We start from the raw sequence: 25,687 nt of genomic DNA on the forward strand, positions 1-25,687 counted from the left end.
AGATCAAGGGCCGTCCAGCGCTGGGCATCGGCCAAGGAGGGACAAACGGCGATGCCCGGCAGTGGGTCAGGGGTATACGCTGGCCTCTTTGCCCTTGCAGGGGCCGTGGGGGGCGACTTTCCAGGAGGGACCCAGAGCAGTCCCCTCCATGGCCGCATGAGGAATGCCATGTCATTTCTCTCCCAGTGGGCCCCCAAACCACCCAGGTTCCGGAGAGGCTTGGGTGACGCTGGCGATGTTGAAGTGTGGCTGGCACAGAGGGGGCCACACAGTTAAGTGAGCAGTAGGTGCAGCTTTATTTAATCTCTTTATTCACATGCAAGACGGATGGGAGATGTGGACAACAGGGGTGAACATCACTGTCTCAGGAGAGTGGGTCTGGGAGCCTGGACCTGAGAGCTCTGAGGCCTCCGGAGAGCAAGCGGGAGGAGAGGGGAGGCTGGGGGCTGCATGCATAGGAGTAGACAGGAGACAGAAACCAGATGGGCCATGAGCAGGGGGTAGTGGGAGAGGAATGAGGCGTGGCAGGGCGTGGGCCAGGGTGTCACAGGCAGGCTGGGAGTGTCAGGGAGAGATATTTTGGGGTTTGGAAGGAGGGGACCCCTAGGACCAAAAGGAAACTGGAAGCTCGCCCTGGTCGGCTTCCTGCCTGGAGCCTCCACACTGTCCCAAGAAGCCAGTGCCCACATCTGTTAGCTGCCAAGGTCCCACCCTCTGGTCTGGACAGAGCTGGGGAGAGGTTTGGTGCCCGATCCCAGGAGCAGCAGCTAGGCCTGGGATCCCGGGTGCAGCCTCAGGCTTTCGGGTGGTGCCTTCCAAAGTGCACACACAGGCGGCTCTGAAGGGTTCAGAGCAGGTCAACACACCCTGGGGCTCTGGGAGAGACGGGCCAGGCTGATAAGGGATGGGATCACAGCTTTGCCATCTACACAGCAGTCCTGGGGCCCAAACAATCCAGCTTGCTCCCCTCAGCCACTCAGAACAAACGCCTTAAGTGCTGACCCACTCACCCGGTGCTGTGCTAGGTGCTGGGGATGGGAAAAATAACAGGCAGAGGTCCTGCCCTTGAGAAGTTCCGAATCAAAGGAACTAAAGGCAAAGATCTTCAACTCCCAAGTGAGGCCTCCTGCTGATGGAGCCAGGCACAGGGAACAGGGTTCCTGGGGAGGAAGGAGGGCGGAGGGAGGGAGGGAGGACAGGCCGAACGAGATGAGTTTGAGTTGGGTCAGGAGCAGCTCAGGATGGTCTTTCACGTTTGCCCGCTGCGCGTGTGCAGACATATGGAGCCCCTGCAGGCCATGGCTCAGCTCTGCCAGACCTCCTGGGGGCCGGCTGGTGCAGAGCCATTTTGCAGCAAGGAAGGGAGAGGAATGACGTCAAGGAGAAGCCTGGAGGCTCAAATGTGCTTCCAGATGGATGGAATAGCCCAGCCACCTGTATCCAACAATCCGTCCCTCCCCAGTAGGGAAGATCTGCCCTGCACCTCCACCTCAGGTGCAGGCCCTGCCTCCCGCTCCCTCCCCTTCCGGAAGAGCCCTTATTACTCCCCTGCTGGATCGTACAGCTCAGCACCCTGCAACTCGGACAGACTCCGAACTTCATCCCCAGCCTGGCTGAGAGAGACCCCACCTGGCTCTCCAACCTCCTACCTCACCTGGCTGTTCTCCCTGGCACTTCGGGCTCATTCCCAAGTCTAAACATTGTTCAGAGCCCTTCCACCCCCAAGGAACCCTCCCCTTTGCCCCCATGGCCCCTCCTTTGAAGTCTGCATTCCCTTCCTTGTCACCCTGGCCCCACTGTCCCCCTGGTTGACCCTTCTGTCACTTAGGGTCTGCACTGCTCCTCCAGGAGAATCTTACTCTGCCCCACTTGGTCACTACACTATTGTGACCTTCTGCAGAGCTTCCCTAGCTCCTCAGTATCCAAAACAGGAGTCTGCACCCAGAAGGCTCTCAGCCCTGGTACAATAATGTTAAGCTGGATGGAAGCCTGCAATGCCTGGGTCAGTGTCCAGACTCCACAGAGAGACACCTGCTCACCCCAAAGAGGACACTAGAGGCAGCTGCAGCAGAGATGGTCAAAAGAAGGCCAGCGGGGGTGCCCTGGGAGCCAACTTGAGGGAGGTGCAGTCAGATCATTCCAGCTAAGAATGGAGGCAGAAAGAGGCCGATGGTCCCCAGAAAGCAGACAATGATAAACAGCCAGAGGAAGATTCTGTCAATGACCATGGCGACGTACTTCCAGTCCTCCTTCACCTGTGGGGAAGACAGCACACAGTGACGGGGGCCAGGCCCAGGAAAGGGGATGGGTTCCCCCCATGCACAGCCGCTGCACAGACGGCCACTGGGGGCAGCAGTAACTGCCCCACAGAGACCTTGCGGAGCAAAGGTCAGCGCACGGAGCAGGGTGGGTGGAGGGGAGGGACGGGCTGTTTCAAGGCTCCAGTAAGCTCCCCTGATGATTCCCCTCCCATCCCAGCCCCTCCACATGTCCATGTTTTGCTCCCAGACTATAGGTAAAGGAGGCTAGAGGGACGCAAGGAGGCGGCAGGACCACCCAGGGGCATGGGCCCTTCTAGGGAGTCTGCAGTGACTTCAATGCAACACCGGACTTTGCTGCCCACAGGTTGCCTCCTCGCCCACCTGCTGAAGCTGGGGAGAGGGAAACAGGCGAAGGTGGCTGGGACCCCTGGCAGGCTGGGGGTGGGGCGGGGGCTTCGTAGAACTTGGGCTCACAGCCCAGACAATGGAGCCTGGATTCTTCACTGCTCCTGGATGACATCATGATTAATTTTCTTATCTATTCATCAAGGCCACTCATAATAACCTCCCAGCCTTTCATCCTTCCCTAGGCTGATAAGAGTAGTGGTAGAGTAGTGGCCCTGACCCAACCCAAACTCATCTTGTTCGGCCTGTCCTCCCTCCCTCCCTCCCTCCGCCCTCCTTCCTCCCCAGGAACCCTGTTCCCTGTGCCTGGCTCCATCAGGAGGAGGCCTGTGCTAGAGTAGTGGCCGGCTCATGTAACAATGGCAGATAGGGGCTCGGGCAGGGGTCAGGGTGTGGCCAATGCCATGGCAGGGGCGGGGGAGCGGAGTCCACCTGGCACAACCAAGAATCTGCAGGGTTTGTGGTTGAAGAGTGAAGTTTGCAAGATCCTCAAGAGTCCATAAACAAGAAAGCAGAGGAAGAGACCATCCAAGACAAAAGACAAAGGCTGACGCTGCAGCAGCTGACTTTCTAGGTCTCTCCTGAAATGCTCCCCCTGCTTCCCGCCACCTCCAAGGCAATGGTGGGAGCTGGCAACCTGAGGGAGGCATGGGGTTCAGCAGCAGGGTCCTCCCTCTCTGGCTCTCAGGCTTCCTATTAGGCTGAGCTGCTCATGCCTGACCCCATGGTGTGTAACCTGCCACCTGCCAATAAATGTCCTCAGAGGGGCCAGCTACATGTGCTCTCTCACTATTTATTCCATACTTCTGAGGACCATGACTGAGGGAAGTGGGTCCTCATGGGAGGGGCCTGGGCTGCCCAAGCTCACACTCTGTGGTAAGGTGGTTCCCCACTAAGTAGATGGGGTCACCTAGGCTGGCCCCTCTCCCAACCCCAACGCACCGAAGAGTCGGCATCCTCGGACCGCAGGTGGTCGGCAATGTAGTGCACGCCTTCCAGTGCCTTCTGCATGTGGGGTGACAGCAGCAGCTCACCCTCCTGCAGCACAGCCTCAGCCTTGGGACCTGAGGCTCCGGAGTGCAGGTGGCCGTGGCTGCAGAGGGTGCCCACAGAGGGGGCCACGTGACCTGCACACGCCCATCTGTCCTCATCCTCCACCACCACGTCCCTCTCCTCAGCATCCACGTTGGTCTCCAGCCAGTGATAAGAGGGGCTGAGCTTCAGGCCTGGGGGGTGGCAGAGCTCCAAGGGTGGCGGGGGCCGGTTCATCAGAAGCCACCTGGGCACACAGCCCAGAAGGGCCCCCCGCACCCAGCGGGGCATGGTGTGGGTGCTGGGGGAGCGGTGGTGCACATTGAGCACGAAGACGGTGATGACGATGGACAGCGTGACGAAGATCATGGTGAACAGCAGGTACTCGCCGATGAGCGGGATGACCAGCGAGGTGGATGGGATGATCTCGGTGATGAGCAGCAGGAAGACGGTGAGCGACAGCAGCACCGAGATGCACAGCGTGATCTTCTCGCCGCAGTCGGAGGGCAGGTAGAAGACCAGCACGGTGAGGCAGGAGATGAGCAGACAGGGGATGATGAGATTGATGGTGTAGAAGAGTGGCAGGCGCCTGATGACAAAGGCGTAGGTGACATCAGGGTAGATCTCGGCACAGCAATCGTACTTCTTGCTGTTGTAGGTGCCCGTGGCATTGACAATGGCCCACTCGCCGCTCTCCCAGTAGTCCTTCAGGTCCACCGTCTGCTCCATCTGCTCCAGGTCGATCTTGGCCTTGTCATAAGTCCAGGAGCCGAACTTCATCTTGCAGTTCTGCTGGTCGAAGGGGAAGAAGGTGACGTCGATGCTGCAGGAGCTCTTGTAGATGGCCGGGGGCACCCAGTGCACAGTGCCCGTGGAGAAGAGGTGGGCCTTGGTCATGTGGGTCACTGCAAACTCCCCATCTGCACTGGGGAGAGGAGAGGAGCTGGGGAGACCCCTGCACACCCACCTGCCTGAGCCAAGCTACTCAGAGAGCTGGCAGCAGGGGAACCCCAAGAACCAAGTCAGACCCGGCCACCCTGGTGGGGTTTATTTATACAAGTGTGTAAGTCTCCCCCGGCACACACATTTATAGCCACTGAGCTGTCTTGTCAATTACTACCTTCTTAAATACAAAAGGAGGAATTGTGAGGAATAGAGTGAAGTACCAAGAATTCTAAAAACAACCACTAATAACATTTTGATGATAAATATGTGTATATAAAATGTAAAACGATTATGTATACATTATCAATATATGACAATCATATATATTTGTGATCATGGGGTATATGTCATTTGATTGCCTATTTTTAGTCATTTAATATTTTATTTCATTTGCAGTAAGGAAAGAGTTGAATAGACACAAGGCCAGCCACGCCACAGGGGAGATGGAGATAGCGCTCAAAGCATCTCTTCCAAACTTCGCAGGTTAAGGGTTTTTCAAAGGCAGTTTTGGGGAAGGGGTGGGTGTGGCCAGGTGCTTGCTGCTATTGGCTGGGCGGAGATGATATCGCAGTGGGTCAAAGCTGTCCTCCTATGCGCTGAACATTTAATATTTTAGAGTGATATCTATGAGTCTGTTTTTCTTCCCTAGCAGATGATGAGTCGGCCCCTCAGGAGGGCGATCCCTTTCCACCTGGGATCATCCTTGCTCAGAAGAGACCTAACATCTTTGCGGGTGAAGATACTCCCTTGAATGTATCCATTTAACATGCGTTTTTGAGCCCCTCATCCACTAGGGCCTGTACCAGAGCTGTGCAGAAGAGGAATATGAGAAACGTCCCTGCCCAAGGAGCCATGAGGAGATGAGACGTCTCCAGGAACCACTGCAACATCAGGGAGGCAGCTGGCAACACTAGGAGGGCGGTCTGGGTGCTCCCCGGGCCCTTTGGGGGAAAATCTGGGAGGTGAGCAGGGTCATCGAGAAGCCTGCCATTTGCAAAAGGCCTTGACTGATGGTAGCATTTGGCTGAGACATGGGCAGAGAGCTTTCCGGTAGAGGCTTGCACAGGGACAGAGAGTGTGAATCCCGGTATCGTGGGACTAGGCATTCAAGGACCCATGAGGAGTCTGGGGACACTGGAATGGTGGTGACCAGTCAGGCAGCACTTCCTGGAAACCTCAGCCCCTGATTCCACCAGGAGGTGGCTCGGTGGACTCCTGCTCTAGTCTTTAACCATCCTCCCTCCCCCTCTAATTCCCACAGCCAATTCTAAAATCCAAGAAATCAGAAGAGTGCTTGGGAACAGGGGGCCTTATTCCCCCATGGAGTAGTTCCATGGTAGAGATACAGGCAGGCTGGAAATAGGAACTTTGTAAGGCAGTAACAAATGCCTTGAGACAAAAGTTTTAAAAAAAAAATTCTTTTTTGAGGTGGTCTCACTCTGTCATCAGGTTGGAGTGCAGGAGTGTGATCTCGGCTCACGGCAACCTCCATCTCTCGGGTTCAAGCGATTCTCCTGCCTCAGCCTCCCGAGTAGCTGGGACTACAGGCACGCACCACCATGCCCGGCTAATTTTTGTATTTTTAGTAGAGGCAGGGTTTCACCATGTTAGCCAGAATGGTCTCAGTCCCTTGACCTCGTAATCCGCCCGCCTCGGCCTCCGAAAGTAGTGGGATTAGTACTGGGTGAGCCACCGCGCCCAGGCAAAAACAAAATTGTTTTAAAGCATTTTGTTTATCACACACAACGACCACTAGATGGCAACATGTGCTCATTTGGGGGAAGGAACCTGGCAAACTCTTTGACGCCTTCCTGTTAACCTTGAGTGGGGTATCTGGGTGGAGGGGAGCCTTTTCTAAATGTCAGCAGGACTTTGGCTTGGAATTTTGTACCCCCCCCCCAAAAAAAATTTCTTGTAATTAATCAAGTAACACTGGCTGCAGTCTTATTGGGTAATCCTCAAACTCAAAGTCATAGTTGATGTAGGACTTTGCTCCTGACCTCTGCCACCCCTAAAGAAAACAGAAACCAGAGGATCCTGGGTGCCAGCTATGGGGCACAGAGATATGACAGGGTGGGGAGTTCGTGAGTCCCGCAGCAGCTGCAAACACTAGGCACCTGAGATGTGAGAGCTGCCAGTGTAAGAACCCAGGATGAACACGTGTTCACCAAAATGGCTTAGGTAAAAGAGCTTAGTTCTGACCGGAACTGGACAGTGTAAAAAAACCATCTGACCCGTCTGAAGACAAACAATCCAGAAATGGGTCATTTTTCCTTTTATTTCTTTCTTTAAAAATAGCATTTCCAAAGTAGGATCAAATGAATTGGGAAATGCTGGGCTGGGTGGATGTCTTTGCTGAAGGACTTCTAATAACATTTTTAAAACGCTATTGTGCTCTGCCATTTTCCAAAAGACTTGGGTGGGGATGGGGGTGGGTGTTACATACAATGTTATCCAAAATTACTTGACCACAGAACCCTTTTTCATACCTATTTATAACTCAAAGAAGCCATGCTCTATAGCCCCACCTTAGAAAACATTTTTAGATGAACGTAACACCAAACATCTTTTCATTTTAACTTCTTAACTTCTAAGGGAAGAATTGCCTGATACCAAATACAGAAATGAAATTATAGATGTCTATTTATTCCATCAAAATACTTTTTGTTGATTTATTTTTGTCCACTGGGGCTCTCTTTAGACTCCTCTGCCTTCTATTAACTTCTTGACATTGCGGTCAAAGATTACTCCTTTTTAGTCTTGAAGACAACTACAAAATAACGTGACTGGGAAAAAGGAAACTGCACGCCAAGGAAGTGCATGGCCTTTGAAGGTGCTGGCCGATGCTGCCTGCCTGTCTGACCAACACTGCCACCCCTCACAACTTCAACCCCAAGGCATTGTTTTTAGAGCCTGCACCACATTTCTCAAAGAATACTCCGTATTGACAAATCTCTGTTCCTCTAGCACACTGCCAGGCACCAATACCTAACAGGTGCTCAGCTGCCATTCATTTTGGTGTAGAGTGAGAACAAAAGGAAAGAAATGAAAGAATAAAGAGAGAGGTGGGGGAGACATGCTCAGCAAAGCAGTCCAGAAGGAGGCGAGGAAGCTGACACCAGGGGTGCCCCTCCCAAGGCCATGGACCCGGCCCCTGCCAGTTGGCCTCCCCTCATCCCCCCAGGACCCCAATGGCTTCCTACTTGTTGTAGAGGACAATGTCGGGGATCCAGATCATCTCAGAAGGGACCCGGAGAGATGTGATATTGCCGAAATCGGCGGGATTCCAGCGCAGTTTGTAGTCGCTCCACTCCTGTGCGTGGGGAGGAAGTTGTGTCAACCTCGCTTTCAGGGAGCAGCCTAGGGCAAAGCTAGCACACCCCAGGGATGCCCAGAATTGGGCCAAGCAGCCCCCTTGGAGTGGCCAGGGCTCCCCACCCAGCCCAGAATAGTGGAGGGAGCTGCGGTGCTGGGAACGGGCTCTGAGCAAGTAACCAACCTTCTCGCTTTGCCTGGACTTTAGTAATCAAGGTCCTGGGCACATGAAGTTCACCCTTGTCCTGCCTCTAGTCCTTGTTCTGCCAATCCCTGGCTGGATGACCTTGGTGGGCCACCTCACTCATCTCTAGGAAGTCTCTCATTTTTAGTGCATTACAGTTTATGGTTTGTTTTATACTCTCCATCTAGGAAAAGCCTCCACGGGACAGCTAAGCAGGGAATGCAGAGCAAGTGAAAGCATCTCCCCCATTTAGCAGATGAGCAAACTGAGGACCAGAGACAGGAAAATCAACCTGCCAGAGGCATACAGTGAGGCAGGGGAGTTACCTGGGGATCTTCCAACTGCACTCCCAAGTGCCCCACAGGAGTTCCACCAGAGATGGGATGGGAGCCCTGCCTCCACCAAGGCCTCCACCAACGCAGGTCCAAGTCAGTCCCCCTACCTCCATCAGGTTCGTATTCTCTCTGTAGTCCATCTGTCAAGTTTTCAGGTCCAACCAACATTTTGAGGCACCCACACCAAATTGGGGTACATTAATCCTCCCAGGCATGTGGTAGTAGACTGCATTATCCTCATTTTGCAGATGAGGAAACTGAGGTTCTGAGAGGTTACGTAGCTCACCCAGTATCACAAGCTAATCAGAGGCATTGCTGACTGGCCTGACTCATACTCCAGTACTCCTTCCTTGCCCTGCCACCTCAACCCTGAAGCCCAGGTGACCAGCCCATGGGGACAATTGGGTCAAACCAAGTTCTAGTCCTGCCTCCCTGCACACACACACACACCACATGACTGGGTAGCTTCCAAGTTTCTGCTTCCCTCTGGCCCTCAGCTGTCACATCCGTAAAGATGAGCCAAGTGACCCCTAATAGCTCCTGGATTATGGCATCAGAGGGAGGGAAGACTCCGACCTAAGCGGGATCTGTGCATCCTTTCCTGAGTTTAACTGGGTTCTATGACTGTCTTGACCAGTAGTATACAAGATCAATGCTGGCCCAGTTTCTTTTACTCCCTGTCTCTTGGGACCCTCACTCTGGAATCCCTGAACCACTAGGCAAGAAATCTGACTCCCCTGCTGGAGAGACCCTGAGGGTGCCTGAAGGGGACGAGGGGCCCATCTGAGTCCAGCCTTCCAGCACCTTCCAGAGCCTTCCGGACATCCCCGCTAAGGGACATATGTGTGAATTAAGCTGTCTTAGACCCTCCAGACCAGATGAACCCTCACTCAAATACCACCAAGTAACCCTAGTGGTCACCATGCGAAGCAGAAGAAACCACCCAAACTCCTGGCCATACAGCCGTAAGACATAGTGACCTAGGAGCTGCTGTGAGCCTGTAAGTTTGGGGGTATTTGGGTGGCAGCATAGATATTAAGCACTCAGCGTTCTCTCGTAGGAGCCTGGGGCTCGGAGTCAGGCACAGCTGGGCCCCCTTTTCCAGCCCAGCTGCTCTCTGCTTCCTGCTCTCCTGAGCTGCAAAATGGGCAGAATGAACCCCTCCTGGGGCTTTGGGGAGGATTCCGAAGTAGCAGGGATGAATGGATGCCTGCTCCCAGGAAAGCACCACGTGGCTTTCTAGTGCCTGAGGCGACCTTCTTAGGCACTAGACTCAAGTCTAGCCACCAAGAACACAGGCCCTGTGGAAAAAGTCAGCTTTGGGAACATCCCATGTGGCATCTGCTTGGTAAACTAATTTCAGGGTCTTGCTGTTCCTTGGTCTTTCACTAGCGAAGAAGTCCTAGCGGGGTCTGGGGTCCATGGATTCCCAGTAGGCTCCTGCCTGGACTGGAGGAGGGGCCCTCACCTGTTTTAACCAGACGTTGGTGGTCATCATTTGGTTCTTCTCATCCTGGCCCAGAGACAGACAGGAGCAATTAGAGGGGTTGGTCCAGTCCCAGAAGACAGGGTGGAGTGGGATGGGCTGTTTCAGACCCTCTGATAGGACACCCCAAGCCCATCCCGCCCACCATCCGCTCTGAAACCCCACCCTGACTCAGATTCTCCAGGATCACACAGGCACTGCTGCCAATCAATGCCCTCGTAGGAGGGAGCTCCAGAGCTGGGAGAGGGAAGGGTGTAGCAGCCCCGGGAAGAGCCGTCCCCGCCCCCACCCCAGGTCACTGCTGTGCCTGAGGGCTGGGCTGGGGTAGAGGAAGTGGAGGGGGGGCGGGAAGCGGTTGGGGGAGGCGGGAAGTGGTGGGTGGTCTGGGATCTCCTTCCCCGGGGCCAGGGGTGGGAGGACAGGCGCACCACGTCGATGAGCTGAGCGATGGACAGTCCGAAGCGCACAATCACCACGTCTGAAGTGTTGGGCACCGGGCGCGCCCAGCGGTTGTAGCCCCGGAAGAGGTGTTTGAAGAGCCGGTCCTCAGCCTGGGTATGGGATCCTCCCTGCGGCAACGCGGTGGGACTGGGAGAGGAGACGGGGTCTCCAGGAGCCCTGGGAGGTGGGCGCTTGGCTTCCTCTCCACCTGCTATCAAATCAGAGCCACTCAGCCTCATTGAGCCTCAGTTTGCTCATCTGTAAAATGGGGATACTTATCCAGAACCTATCTCAAAACACTGTTGAAGATGGCAGATGATAATGTCTATCAGAGCTGAGCACAGCATGAGTAGGCTGTGGGGTCGTGGGAGCTCAGGAAAGGTCAACTGCTTTGTGATGTTAGAGAAGAAAGGAGTGGGAACTAGTGCTGCAGGGGTCGAGGGGAAGGGGCAGAGGCAGGGAAGTAGGGAAACATGAATCTACAGACAAGATTCAGCCCCATATGGAGGAGCCCCTGCGGGGACAGGGAAGTGAAAGAGATGCCTGGTCTAAGTCAGGGGCTGCAGGGAGAAGGGCTCCAGCATTGCAGTGAGCCTGGCCAGGGTCAGCGGTCTCCCGTTCCCACCCACTTGTTGGATGAACCATTAATGCTAACAGGGAAATAGACCGCTTTGGGATCCTCTCCAATTTTTTCTTAAACCATGGGCATGTGCCACTTCCTATCAGATAAACAAAGCTTTTCAAAATGTTTCTATGACATCACTCATGTCAGTTTTCACTGTGTTCAGCAAACAGCTTCACCCCTTCAGGGCTCTGCTGTCCGAGCAAGTCGAGAATTACAGCTCCAAATCCCAGGAAAACGTGTCAGCACCATCTGGGACAGAAAGCGTTGCATCCCGAGTGCCTGCTGTATCCCGGATTCTGGTCACAAACTTTCGTTTAATCCTCACAATAGGCCTGGGAGGTACACAATACTATTTGCATTTTGCAGCTGAGGACATTGAAGCTTGGGGACATTTAAGGTGACACAGATGCTAACGTCAGAGCTGTGACCGCCCCTCCACCTCTCCCAGTGGAACCAGCCACCCGGCTGATGGCCTCTGAAGTCCCCTGCAGCTTTGACGGTTGCAATGGGTCCACCTGCAGACTCCTTCCTACAGTTTGTGAGCCGACAAGCGTGAGATGAAGTCTTACAATGACAGGTGACAAGCACTCACCTGCTGAGGTCAGAAGGAGCCACCACAGACTGAGCTTTGTGAAGGACAGGAACGCAGGACGGGAGGGGCCCATGGCTTCCCCTGAGCATCAGGAGGTCAGGTCAGGGCTTCACTGTGGGTTGCACCTCGGACCATGTCCCCAGCAGAGCTGCTGCTGGATTCTGCGAGGCTTCCTCTCACCACCAAACCTGAGCAAGCCCAAGAAAGGGCTCTTAGGGTCGTGTATCCTTGACACAGGCATATTTCTGTTTCTCACGTTCTACACAGGCATGAAATGTGAGCAAAAGGCCCTCAGCAGCCTTCTCAGCAGTTAAGCGCCCCTGGGCTCTCCCTGGCTTATTGAGGAATCAGCCTCTTCCTCTTTCTCCAGTCAGCCAGCGACTCTGCCCTAAGACCAGCCCTGACCTGCTGGACAAAGGAGGGCACAGGATGGGACCGAGGTCCCCATTGCTTTGCCTCAGTGGTCATCTGTAAAATGGGGATAATCATACTGCAAAGAGTGATCAATAAAAGAATCAGGGTACTATTCACAAGATCCGAAGGGCGGAAACAGCCTTTTGTCCAAACAAATGTCCATCAGCTGATGAATGGATGGACAAAAGGCAGTAAATCCTTACAACGGAACATGATTCCACCATAAAAAGGACTGAGGTGCTGACACTTGCTACACCATGGAGGAACCTAGAAAGCATTCTGCAAAGTACCAGAAGCCAGTGGTAAAAAGCCACGTACTGAAGATGACATGTAAAATATGTATTTGGTCTTCAATCCTATTTCCTGGAATACAACTCCTAAGATACTTGGAATCTGCAAAATGATGTCTTTTTGCATGACTGGTGGCTGGCAGCCCCTAGGCAGCTGCAAGATGGGGCTGGTCACAGGAAGACAAAGGCAGGCTTTATAGGGTTAGGACTTTCAGCCCCGCCCCTCAAACCTCCAGGGACAGGAGAGGAGCTAAAGGTTAAGTTGATCGCCAATGACCACTGGATTAATCAATCATGCTGCATGATGAAGCCTCCATAGAAACCTGAAAGAACAGGTTTTAAAGACTTTCTAAGTAGCAGAACATTGGAGGTTCCTGAGGGGTGATGAGCCCAGGGAGGGTATGGAAGCTCTGTGCCCCTTGCCAAACCTTGGTGTATGCATCTTGTCACCTGTATCTTACACTATCTCTTATAAGCTAGTAAACCAGTGTTTCCCTGAGTTCTGTGAGCCATTCTAGTAAGTTAGTCGAACCCAAGGAGGGGGTCATGGGAACCCCAATTTATAGCCAGTGGGTTGGAAGCACAGGTAAAACAACCTAGGACTTGTGATCGGCATTGACATTGGGGGGCAGTGTTGGGAACCGAGCCCTCGACGTGTGGGATCTGAGCTGTCTCCAGGTGGATGGTGTCTGAATTGAATTAGAAGGCACCCAGCTGATCTCTGCTGCAGAACTGACTGCTTGCTTGTGGGTGGGGAGAAGTCACAGAAGTTTTCCGTGTTGATTGTTGTGGAGTGAGAGCAGAGAAAAACAGTTTGTGGTTTTTCCTACACATTGTATGATCCCATTGATATGGAATATGTAGAACAGGCAAATCTATAGAGACAGACATAGATTAGTGGTTGTGGGGTGGCAGGAGGGAGGGATGGGAAGTGACTGCTTAATGATCACTGAGTTTCCCTTAGAGGGGATAAGAGAGCTCTGGAACTAGATGGTGTGGTGTTGCACAGATGTGTGAATATACTAAAATTCACCAAATTGCACACTTTAAATGGGTGAATTTTATGGTATTTTAATTATATCTCAGAAAAACGTATTAAAAAATAAACAAACACCTCGTGGATTAAGAAGCAGCAGCTAGGCCGGCGCGCAGTGGCTCACGCCTGTAATCGCAGCACTTTGGGAGGCCGAGGCAGGTGGATCACGAGGTCAGGAGATCGAGACCATCCTGGTTAACACGGTGAAACCCTGTCTCTACTAAAAATACAAAAAAATAGCCGGGCGTAATGGCGGGTGCCTGTAGTCCCAGCTACTTGGCAGGCTGAGGCAGGAAAACGGCGTGAACCCGGGAGCGGAGCTTGCAGTGAACCGAGACCATGCCACTGTACTCCAGCCTGGGTGACAGAGCAACACTCCATCTCAAAAAAAAAAAAAAAAAAATAAACAAACAAATAAACAGCTACCTCTCTTACCTGTGGTGACAATGATATTTGCCAAACATGAAGAATCAATACACAAAGGTTTCTAGTGACCAGAAGGACACGGATGTCAAAGATCGGGGTAAGCATAATGTTTCATGTGAAATGAATGTTTCATAATTGGGAAAGTCGGGAAAAGCAGTATTTTAAAATATTATTTTATATAGTGTGTGATTTAAATCATATATATATCACTAAAATAATATTATTGCCTTACAAGCTTACACATTCAAATTAGCATTTTTTGAAACAGCCCCCCATGGGGAGAAGAGCGAGGCCTTGTGTTCAGGGACACATCGTGTGTGCGGTCTAGGGAGATAACAATGGCTCTCGGTACAACTAGTGAGTGCAGGATTTCCTTTGGGAGGGTGAGAATGTTCTGGAACTAGATAGTGCTGATGGCTGCACACTGTTCCAATTGTACTGAATGCCAATAATGATCAATTTTATGTTATGTGTACTGAATCACAACTTTAAAAAAAGAATAAGGGTAAAAGTGGCTTTAAAAATATAAACCAAGGACTGGGCACAGTAGCTCATGCCTGTAATTCCAGCTCTTTTAGAGCAAGACAGAAGGAGTGTTTGAGCTCAGCAGTTCAAAACCAGCCTGGGCAACATAGTGAGATCCCCCGTCTCTGCAAAAAAAATTAAAAATTAGCTGGGCATAGTGGCGTGTGTCTATGATCTCAGCTACTGGGGAGGCTAAGAAGGGAGGGTCGCGTGAGCCTGGGAAAATCCAGGCTGCAATGAGCTATGATCATGCCACTGCACTCCAGCCTGGGCAACAGAGCAAAATCCCATCTCAAAAAGAAAGTAAAAATCAAAGTAAACCACCAGGTATGAGAGAATCAGAATTATTATTCATGGAGTTGTGAAACCACTTTTATCTGGTCATTCTCATCCTCCCACCCACCCTGACCCAGCCTCTCAACAGTGTTTCTGGCGTCACTAATCCTCCATCTCTCCCAGGGCCTGTTGCACCAACCCATCCTACCCTCCTGGCAGGAGATGAGAGCAGGGCTGGTGCTGGCTAACGTGGCTTCGAGTCCTGGCCCCACCACTGGCTGGTGGTGATCTGTGAAAGGTCACTCAATCCCCCTGGGATTTTGTCTTAAGATAAAGATCGAACACTTTCTGCCCTGTGGGAGGAGTGACAGGAGCAAACGGGGTCATTTGTGTCCATGAAAGTCCCTGGGGAACTGCAGAGGGCTGATCAAGGAACAGGTTGCTCTTGTGGTTGTCAGGGCCCATGACCCAGTGGCATCGCACAATGACAGTTTGTGTCAAGTCGGAGAAGAGGAATGTGGGAAGGATTTGATGTGTTGGAATTGCTGTCGTATACTGACTATAGCACAGACACCAGAGTGTTTGGGGGGAAAAGGGCCCTCCTGCATCAATTTCCCCAGAAGGTTTCAATTCAAAGACTTGTTGGAAATAGAGGATTACATTTTTCTTCTGTTCCCTTGGGAGAATATTGCCCCTGTCCACCCGCTGCCCTTATCCTCCATGCCACCCTACACCCCATCCTGCCCTGGGATTCCTCACTTTGTCTCAGTCTTAGAGGTTCCTGGTTCCTACCTGGCTCTGAAAATCCCCAGCTGGCAAGTGGAAAAGGCTGGTGATTCCCAGCATATGGAATAAGCTGCCCGAGAGAGCCTCCCAAAGCTCTCCCAGAACGGTGCCTCCACGGGGGAGAAGAAGGGAGTCCTGGCAGTGGGAAGTTTCTCCACAGATAGGCCTGATATACACAGCCCCACAAGAGCTCTCATTCAGGAGTGCAGCTTTATATAATGTGTAACCTCACATCGCCCTGCAAATTATGCAGAATGTTTGTACAGTGCCCACCCCAGCCTGGGCATCAGCAGCTTCTGTGGCTCGGGTGAACCGCAGTGGCAGGGTCTGGGATCTCTGGCCCTCGAAGGTGCGGGAGCTTGTCCCCAGGGGACTTCCCCCAAGCAGACCACTGCAAAGGAAACAGCACAGCTACCTGATTACCAGAGAGGGCTAGCATTACCATTTTGCTCTTTTCTCTTTTAATCTCTTTTCTACATATAAATAGATCACCTGTGTTATCTCTGGGCACGGGAATTAGAGGCGAATATTATTCTTTTTGACAGTTTTCTGCATTTTCCAAATTTCCCACTATCAGCAGGTATCGGTTACTTAATATCAGAATAATTTTCAAGTGGGCAGCAATACCTGTGGTGTGTTTTACGCACCCTCCCCTCATCTCACAGCAGCAGGAGCTCACCCAAACTCTGTAGATTTGACTCCACTCTTCCGTCGGAATGCAGTGCAGTTCATCAATCAGCTGTGTAAAAAGTGGAAGCAACTCCGGTATCCAGCGACAGATGAATGGTTAAACAAATGTGGTCTATCCATACAATGGAATATTATTTATCCTCAAAAAGGACAGAAATTCTGATCCATGCTATAACACGGACGAATCTTGAGGACATTATGCTAAGTAAAATAGGCCAGTTACAAAAAGAAAAAGACATTGTGATTCCATTTATAGGAGGTTCCTAGAATAGTCAAATTCATAGAGACAAAAAGTAGCATGGGGGGGGTGCCAGGAGCTAGGGGGAAGGGAGTGAGGAGCTGTTGTTCAATGGGTGCAGAGTTTCAGTTTGGGATGATGAAAAAATCTGCAGATGGGCAGTGGTGATGTCTGCACAACAATGTGAATGTTCTTAACACGATGAATTATATACACTTAATAATGGTTACACTGGTAAATTATGTTATGCATATTTTACCACAATAATAATTTTTTTAAAAGTCAGCTGTGTTCATCTGGAATGACCTTAGGGCTGAGGCCCGGGAAATGGGATCGCCACATTGATCTCAAAGGTCAAATGGGGGCTTTCAGAGAAAAGTTGAACTTCCTGTCATGAGGTCGCTCCTTAAGGGTGACCACTGTATCTTATTCACCTCTTCCCTCCAGCCCCAAGCAAAGCCCCAGCCTACTTTGTGGGTTCCACGTATTCAGAGCCACCTGCAAAAGGTACCCAGGGCAGGAGGAGGGCTCCGAGAGCCTGAAGAAGGAGACCAAGGCTTGTCACTTAATTTGGGGAGCAGCACGGCTTCAAACATTTGCACTCATAGTGCGATTGTTGACTTTTCTTTGTTTATCTTTCCACTACCTCATTCATTTTGTGTTGTTGTTGTTGTTTCACGCTTGGACTGTAAGAGAATGTACTGCCTCATTCTTCATCAGGGCCAACAGTGTGCCAGGCACCAGGGACAGGGAACTGAGTGAACTTGAATAGAAAAGAACCAAAAGGAAGGAAAATGCTAGAGTCTCATCCACTCATCCACCCCTAATGTGGGGCATGATTTTATTCATTTAGCCCCATTGCTTCCAAAGCCATCCAGGGAGGCCCCAAGTTCCCCAAGGCATCCTTTCCAGGCTTTTTACAACTCTCCACATTGGGAAGCTCTTCCCGGAGTCTGAATCTGCATAAGCGTCTGAGAGATGCTTGGGTTGAGTTGACTTGAGTTTAGAGACCCTAGTGTTGTCATCAGAGATTAAATTTCGTTAATACCCAGGGGAAACTGCAGAGGAGGTGAGGTTTTTTCTCTGCTCTCCACAATCATTCAAACACCTGATAATCACAAAGCTGCCATTCTGGTTCCTTGTCTCTTGTCTCTTTCATCCTTTCTACCCTGGAGGATTTAAGATCCTCAAAGATCTCATGTCCTCCCCCATTTACATGTGGCTCAGTGCCATCTAGAAGTTTCATTTGCTAGTTAAAATAAAGAAGAGTTGTGAAATTCCATGGTTTATGTCTACCTTCATACAGGCATGAAGTTTTTGCTAGATATTAGAACACAGGGCTGATTTGGTGCAGGGAATGAGGATTTCAGAATCCCCCCTGATGTTAATTCCTAAAAGGTCTTCCTAAGAACACCATGCATTTATGTTTTTTTCAGATTTACAAAGTACTTTTGCAGCTTTGACCTATTTGGGCCTCACATGACCCCTAGGAGGGTGTGGGGAAGAGATATTATTATCTCTTTCATGTAAGTTAAAAAGAAAAAAACTGATATTCAGAGAAGTTGACCAAAGCCACATAGATAAAAAGTGATGAAGCTGAGATTCAAGCTAAGATCTTTAGCTTCGAAACTAGAATGTGATAAATTATAATGTGGTGTTAACTAGGGGGGCAATTTCATATAAGCAACTCAGCCAGTACTTACCTGTGTTCTGTAGACCCTAGCACTGTGTCTGTCATTGTTAAGCCACCATCAGGACTGAGGTCTGTTGAGGACAAGTGAGGAGAGGGAACAGGCACCTCACCCCAAAGCTAGGTCCACCTGGATCCCAGATTCTAGGAGGTTCCTCTAGTGCAGATTCACTTTCTTATCCAGCCAATCAATATCATCGTTGCAAATTCCAAAGCTATCATGTGTTTCACCTTTTAACCAAGTGCATTTTTTAAAAAGGAGATTTTTTTTTCTCCATTAGTGAGAATAGGAATCCAGGCATACTAAAATTGCATCATGTAGAGATCCAAGGAGAGCCACCCGGGACCCCCCAGAAGAATGTGCAAATAAGATGCGGTGACTCTAGAGGATGTATTCCCAGTAAGATGCCTCAAATCTGCACCCCCTGTGATGAGCCCACTATATCATTTCATTTAACTTATCACTGGAAACCAAAGGAGGAATTGTTCCAGGTGATTGACGGTAATTAGAGGGAACTTCCACCTCTGGTTAGGAAGATGTCAAAAGAAAAAGAGCTGCCCACTTTGACCCTCTAAGTGGCTGGATTGGCAGATTTGGGGAAGAGGAGAGAATGGAATGAGGTCCCTGGTTGTAAAGCGGGTCTAGGTGAATGGGGTGTACAGAGAAGCCTATGTAAAAGAGATTGCATATGTAAAGTGCTCGGACATCAGTTTCCCCATTGGGCTTGTGTCGCTGCTCATGTACACCAGTGCCAGCCACCCCCACCCCACCCCCACACTCACTGCAGCATCTCTAGCCTGCTTGAATCCTGGTTCTATGGAAGTCAAGGTGATTTGAGCTCACTTCCCTGCCCATGGTTCTACTACTGCTGTTTTCAACTTCCCACCCGCCAGCCCACATTCTCCTCTTTTTACTAATACTTCCTTCTCCTGAAAGGCTGCTTCCATCCCATCTGGTTCCTTTCTACCGTCCAGAACCTCCCCAAGCATACGGGTCTCAGCTTTTTCACAACTGGCAACACTACACTCCCAAAGAAGCCCCTCCATTAGAGAAACTGGTACTGTTTCTTCTTCCCAATAAATTCACTAGAGGTGCTTAGGGGCTAGAGAGTATATTTCTAGCTTTTATATCTGCTTTGCTCAATCACAGAAGTTTAACATCTCAAGGTTGGGTGGGATCTGGAAGGTCATCTGAACTACCACACCAGCTGATGGAGGAATCCACTTCACAAACGCCAGCCTTGGAACAAGCCCAGCTGTAAAGAACTTGAAGAACCTTGGAAGGTATTTGCCTTCTAAGTGAGTAAATAGCATTGGTGTCTTTTAGCCCTTTTAAAGCACATAGACAATTTACTGAATGAATAAATAAATGAACAAAAGAACGGACAGCAGTGATAAAGACATAGGAGCAGACACAGTATAATAAAGCCACTATTCCTGAGACTGGGCTAGACATCCTAGCCAGGAGGTGTTCATCGTCACCTGGCTGTGGACAGCCTCAGCAGGGACAACCAGGAGACTAAAATATTTCTAGGAGCAGGTGACATCCAGCATTCGGACATAAGTCCCAGAAACTGCTACCCAGAAACTGCTAGTATTTCTCCTGAGTACCCAGAAACTGCTAGTATTTCTTTGACCCCACATCCACAATCTCTCCGCATGCATGCCACCCGCAACATAAGCCTTGGGCACCTTTCTTACCTGTGGTTACAGAAGAAGACAGGTCATTCAAAGGATTCAGAGAACCAGCCTGGCTTGGACATTCTGCGCAGCTGACAAAGGCACCCCAGAAATAGAGTGGCAGGTACAGAATAGAGCTCAGTCACTTCATTTCATGGTCAAACAGAGGCTGAAGAGTGAGGGTTTAGAGACACCCCGTCGAGCGGAGGACTTACGTGAGAGACAGCTGGCTTCCCAGGGACGGCTGGGCAAGCTCTGCAGAGAGGTGGGTTTTCCTGGGGCTGTCCAGCTCTGGCAGCCAGAGCGGCTTCATGCAGGCACCACTGAGGACAGCCCAGGCAGCTCAGCACAAGCGATTCTGCAGGTGAAACCCAAGCCTGGCCCCAGGAGGGGATGAGGGCTCAGCACTCAGCACACAAGCACACAGGCTCACGCCGCTCTCTCTCTGTCTCACACACACACACACACATACACACACACACACACACACACACACACACAGCCTCTCTGGAGGGGAAGGAGGAGGAGCCTGTGACTTTCCAGCCTGTGTCCGGTGGGGACAGTGGTAGCTCTGCCCTCCCTCTGTCCAGTCACCACGACGCTCCCTTCCCTGCTCTCTGGACCCCTAGAGACAGCCTGCTAAGGAAGAGAGAGGAGCAGCTGGGCCAAAGACTGCTGATAGATCAGGTGCCACGAGGACTTCCATTGTCCTGTGGATTTAGCCATGTAGAGTTTTTTGGGGGATGTTGGCAAGACGACTTTCAGCAAGGAGTAAAGACAAAAGTATGATTTCAATGAGTCCAGGGGCGAATGGGCCAAGAAGGCTAAGTGATAAAAAGTAGAAACAATTCTCTCACACACTTTCCCTTTAAAAGAGAGAAATATGAGGGTAACTAGAGGGAAATGTGGGCTCAATATGTTATTGAGTCAGGATCACTGCCTGGGGCCCCTGAATGCAAACACAGGTTCTGGGTCCTGGGTCCTGGGTCTGTCTGTCAATATAGCAGTAGAGTTTTGAAATGAGGAATCCACTTCACAAATTCCAGCCTTGGAACAAGCCCAGCTGTAAAGAACTTGAAGAACCTTGGAAAGTATTTACCTGCTAAGTCAGTAAATAGCATCGGAAAAATTGGAGTAAGGACAGAGCTGCTGGCCAGTCAGCCCACGGTTCTCTCCTTGCCCTCCTCCCCTGTGAGACCCCTCCCCCCACCACCCTAGAGGACCACCAGTCACTCGCGTGGCCACCCAGTGTGGCTGCTTCCCTCTCACCCCCTCAGCCTCCTTGCAGGTGACCTTGCCTTTGATTTTCCGGAGAAGTCTCCTTTTCTCCAGCATCAGATCGGGACTCCTGTCTCCTCCCGTGCATGGCGAATCCTGGCCCGCTGTGATCTTGACATCACCCCATCTATTAACAGCCCGGGTTTTCTCAGACCCTCCCCTTCCTCCCCACTTGTTCGTTCCCTTCAGCGCCTAACTAAGCTTATCTCCAATCCTAAAAACGCTATTTGGTTTCGGCCTTTCCCTCAAGCTACTTGCTAGCTCTTCTCCCTTATTTTGTTAAAAGCAAAGGCCCTGGACCTGCCCCGGCCACGAACTGCTGAGATTGAATTTCTAGCTCTGCTCTTAAACAGCTGCATAATCCTGGACAGGCCTCTTCAGCCTCCTATGCCTCAGTTTCCTCAGATGTAAAAAGAAGATGTGAGCAATGGCTCCCGCCTCATAGGTTCACTATGAGGAGTCAATTAGCACAAATAAACACAAACACACACATGCATTGTGTGTACACATGTGCATGTGATTGTTAGCATCATCTTTTGAGAGAATTAAAAGACAATAAAATACCAAAAAACCATAAACACTCATATTTCCACTATTCATAATTAATAAATGTTAATATTTCACCATATTTACATATATAAAGTTAGATGTATACATTTTCCATCTGGAGACTGGAGGAAGGAAGGAGGGAAGGAAAGGAAGGAAGGAAGGAGGGAGGGAGGGAGGGAGAGACGGAGGGAGGGAGGGAAGGGAGGAGGAAAGGAGGGAAGGGAGGAGGGAAGAAAGGAAAAGAACAAAGAAAAGAAAAGAAAATCACAGATCGTATCCGTCAGGATTCTTGGTTGCAAGCAATAAAACCTACCAATTACTTTAAGTGGAGAATGGTTTTATTGAGGGAAAACGGGTGGTCCACAGAAGCACCTAGAAAGCTGGAGGGGCTGCTTGGAGAGCAGGAAGAAGAGGGAAGCCTTTGCCCCCCGGCCAGCGTGGCGGGTCCTGCTGCTACAGAGCTGCATGAGAACCTGGCACCATCACGGGTGCCGCTGTCACCGCTGTCCCTGGAAGCAGCCGTCCCTGCTGCTGCCGCTGCTGCCACAGTTAATTCTCCTCCAGCCCTGCTCCTTTGTGTCACTAGCTCTGCATACAAAAGTCGAAACAGATGCATCTGATTAAAGCATGTCCTCCCAAACCAGATGCCAGGAAGGCCAAGGAAGCAGGAATCTGGGGTTTTGAGCTTCTATGCGGAAGGTGGGCTCTGCCCACTTCAAGAGGGGGGACATTCCTGAAATATTTGAAAGTTGTTTCAATGCTGGAAAGCCCCCCTCCCACACCCAAAATCTAGCTCTTTGGCTCCTAATATCAGTGCACACTCAGCTTTCCATCATCACACCTTGAAAAAAATTGTTTAATCAGGTATGGTAAGATTTGCAGACACATAAGTGACTGTCATAAAGGAAGGAGTTTATACTCACAGATCCCTAGAAACAGGAGGGGTGGCACATCCCCACAGGGCCACACAGAGCAGCACCAGGGAGTGTCAGGAGGTGGAGGGCACAATGCGGGAAGCCTGGCCCCGAGCCTTCATGAGGTTTCCCGGGAAAGCCAGGGCAGTGCAAGGAAGCAGCTTGCGATGAGATAGTTTGAATAATCTTGGTGGGCTCTGGGCTATAGGGGTGGTCTGTGATTGCCCAGTACCTGGGTCTGAGGTGATTTGGGGCAGGAGGAATATTGGCTCAGTGTGTGAGAATTAGACAAACGGGGTTGTTGGTGATACTGAGTCAAGATTAGGCAGAGGGCCCGTACTCTAACTTTAGTGCACCTGCAAAAGCTGGTTGCAGGGGAGATATAAACAATGCTGGCTGTTAGTTTGGCTCTGCACATAGTGGATGCCAAACAGACAAATACAGAACCTAACAGAATGTAACCATTCCTCATACAAGCAAAAAGGCTCCCCCTAACCCCATCCTAATTCCACAGGGATAGAATCCCAGGTCTCACCAGTGACCATCCAGCTCCAAGTCCAGCCTCCTGCTCTAATTCTATTCTTGCTCTAGTCCTGACACTGGAGCCATCTTGAAATCCTGTTTTCTATGGAGTAAATTATAACGTTCACCCAACACACGCACATAGAAAGTAACGGGGTGGGCAGAAAATGAAATAAATTAGCAAAGTCAGTAAGAAAATACAGACAGGTACAGTGCTCATTGTAGTAATAGGTCATGAGGTTAGCGTCTGTATGTATTGCTTTCCTCTCCAGCCATTCTCCAGAATAAGCATCTACGGTATTCCATAAAAGCCAGATTGCTGCCTTCTCAAGCATGTAAGGCATTCACTACAATCAACTTGCCACCAAGTAAATAATTTGAAACTCTGGGCTCTGCCAGCACATCTAGAAACCAGGGTTTGCCACTGCTGCTGGGAAAATGAGCATTTGGGCCGCATTGGGAACAGCTTCTGTAATCAGAATCACTTAAGTTTACGATGAACCACTGACAGTCTGAGACCCATCTACCTAAGGTAGCATTTGGTGATCATCAAAATTACCACTTCTGCATCCTTACAGTGTTTGCTGGTGGCCCTAATTCTTGGGATTCTTCTGGAGATATTGTATTAATTGCATTTATGGTTTTGTCAGGTAGGAGGCACTACACAGCTTCCTCTTGTTTCCTCCTTCAGCAGATGGATGATAGACGTGTGCCATTGACAGGTTTGGATTTGTGTTGCCGCCCAAATCTCATGTCAAATTGTAATCCCCAATGTTGGAGGTGGGGCGAGGTGGGGCGTGGTGGGAGGTGATTGGATCATGAGGGTGGATTTCTCCCTTGCTGTTCTCATGATAGTGAATGAGTTCTCACAAGATCTGGTGTTTAAAAGAGTGTTTAATCTCCCCCTTCTCTCTTCTTCCTCCTGCTCTAGCAATGTGAAGACGTGCCTGCTTTCCCTTTGCTTTCTGCCATAACTGTAAGTTTCCTGAGGCCTCCCCAGCCACGCTTCCGGTACAGTCTGCAATCTGTGAGCCAATTAAGCCTCTTTTCTTTATAAATTACCCAGTCTCAGGCATTTACAGCAGTGTAAGGATGGACTAATACAGCCATGTACTGAGAAGTTTCCCTAACTCTAAGTTTGGGACCGAAGGTCCAAACCACTTCCTGCACTTTCCAGTAATTGAGATGATGGTTCTTCCTCACCGACGTACCTCTCAAGGTCTTGGAAAAAGAAGTCTCTGATGAGTCCTTTCATATCAGGAGGAAGGCGAGCAGATCATACATTAAGCAATCCATTCCAATATTCCTGTTCCTCCAAGTCTTCCATTACATTGAACTAATTTCTGGTATCTCATCTTCGCTTTGCATGGACTATCAGTTGAGCAAACTGTGAGTACTTCCTTCAGCTCTTCAACTTTACAGACTAAACCCAAATCTTAAGAAACCACACCCCTGTTAGCCAAACTCTACTTCAGCTTTCTGTCCTTGGTCTAGGACCTCAAGAGTCCATTCCTGTGTATGTTCATCAGATTGTGACCACAAACAAGCAGCATCTTTCAGACTTGGGGTGTGTTTTATGTTTCTTCTGAGGTTTTCCCATGCCCCACCTGCCAGGACATGTGGGGATCTGACTCTAGTTCAAGTCCAGAGGCAGGGAGGGGTGGACTGTGAAGAAAATGGGTTTACCTGGGGTGTGTGGTGTATCCTTCAGGCAAGGATGTGACACGATTTTCAGCTTAGGCAGGAACGGGCTCATGAGGCAGAGAAAGAGAAACATTTTTCATTGATAAGGAAGGCTCCATGGCATTTATCATGGAAACCTTCCCAATTCTTTTGTTGTTGTTGCTGCTGCTGCTGTTGAGATGGAGTTTCGCTCTTGTTGCCCAGGCTGGAGTGCCATGGTGTGATCTTGGCTCAGCACAACCTCCACCTCCCGAGTTCAAGTGATTCTCCTGCCTCAGCCTCCCGAGTCGCTGGGATTACAGGCATGCGCCACAATGTCCGGCTAATTTTGTATTTTTAGTAGAGATGGGATTTCTCCATGTTGGTCAGGCTGTCCCCTTTCTGAGGCCCTCTTGACATGGAAACCAGAGACCCACGTGATCTGCCTGCAGTTGACTGTGGCCAGAGGACACGCATGAGGAAGACTACAAAAAAACTCATTTAGGAAGAAGAGACTGGCCAAGATCACCAAAAGGGTGATTGTAGATAAGAAGAAGAAGAGATCCAAGGACCAACTTTTTATTTAGAGATCAGTACAGTGATGAGCCTGCAAAGGAAATCAGGCAGGAGCAGCCCGGGGGAGAGGAGGAAAGGATCTCAGAAGCCAGGAAAGACAGCCTGCTAAGGAAGAGAGAGGAGCAGCTGGGCCAAAGGCTGCTGATAGGCCAGGTGCCATGAGGACTTCCATTGTCCTGTGGATTTAGCCATGTAGAGGTTTTTTTGGGACATTGGCAAGATGACTTTCAGCAAGGAGTAAAGACAAAAGCATGATTTCAACGAGTTCAGGGGCGAATGGGCCAAGAAGGCTAAGTGATAAAAAGCAGAAACAATTCTCTCACAGACTTTCCCTTTAAAAGAGAGAAATACGATGGTAACTGGAGGGAAATGTGGGCTCAATATGTTATTTTTGTTGGTATGAGAATGAGATGATCCCGTAGAGGAGATAACCAACAATGTGGGAGATGGGGGATTGTCCTCTTGCCTACAGGCCCACCAAATCTACTGCCTCAGTAGAAAGCTGGCCTCGGCT

The 25,687-nt window shown here is 50.3% G+C and overlaps 1 protein-coding gene across 3 annotated transcripts; it reads right to left on the reverse strand.

The window, feature by feature from the left end:
• Positions 1-279: 279 nt before the first annotated feature.
• On the reverse strand, positions 280-21,059 carry CHRNA2 (cholinergic receptor, nicotinic, alpha 2 (neuronal)). Of its 3 annotated transcripts, XM_011983869.1 has the most exons (9): positions 20,971-21,059; positions 19,694-19,927; positions 16,054-16,113; positions 11,622-11,809; positions 10,392-10,612; positions 9,946-9,990; positions 7,847-7,956; positions 3,609-4,623; positions 1,060-2,255 (listed from the first exon to the last, which is right to left on the reverse strand). In XM_011983869.1, exons 4-9 carry the CDS (start codon positions 11,692-11,694, stop codon positions 2,130-2,132), a joined length of 1,590 nt encoding a protein of 529 aa, XP_011839259.1. In that variant the 5' UTR covers positions 11,695-11,809; positions 16,054-16,113; positions 19,694-19,927; positions 20,971-21,059; the 3' UTR covers positions 1,060-2,129. The 3 variants fall into 3 exon arrangements, with proteins under 3 accessions (XP_011839260.1, XP_011839258.1, XP_011839259.1); XM_011983870.1 differs by lacking the exons at positions 16,054-16,113; positions 20,971-21,059 and having other exon boundaries at positions 280-2,255; positions 10,437-10,612; positions 19,694-20,181; XM_011983868.1 differs by lacking the exons at positions 16,054-16,113; positions 20,971-21,059 and having other exon boundaries at positions 280-2,255; positions 19,694-20,181.
• Between the last annotated feature and the right edge of the window lie 4,628 nt (positions 21,060-25,687).

The sequence above is a fragment of the Mandrillus leucophaeus genome, unplaced genomic scaffold, assembly GCF_000951045.1.
Source record: "Mandrillus leucophaeus isolate KB7577 unplaced genomic scaffold, Mleu.le_1.0 Scaffold256, whole genome shotgun sequence".
NCBI classification, from domain to species: Eukaryota; Metazoa; Chordata; class Mammalia; order Primates; family Cercopithecidae; genus Mandrillus; species Mandrillus leucophaeus.

Bases quoted from the DNA above. Each gene is read 5' to 3' on its own strand.
- CHRNA2 (XM_011983868.1), bottom strand. From the start codon at position 11,694: ATGGGCCCCTCCCGTCCTGCGTTCCTGTCCTTCACAAAGCTCAGTCTG. The intron at 10,613-11,621 runs GTGAGTGCTTGT...ATTTGATAGCAG, and splicing joins GCTCCTTCTGACCTCAGCAG to GTGGAGAGGAAGCCAAGCGC. The intron at 4,624-7,846 runs GTAGGAAGCCAT...TCCTCTCCCCAG, and splicing joins GACATTGTCCTCTACAACAA to TGCAGATGGGGAGTTTGCAG.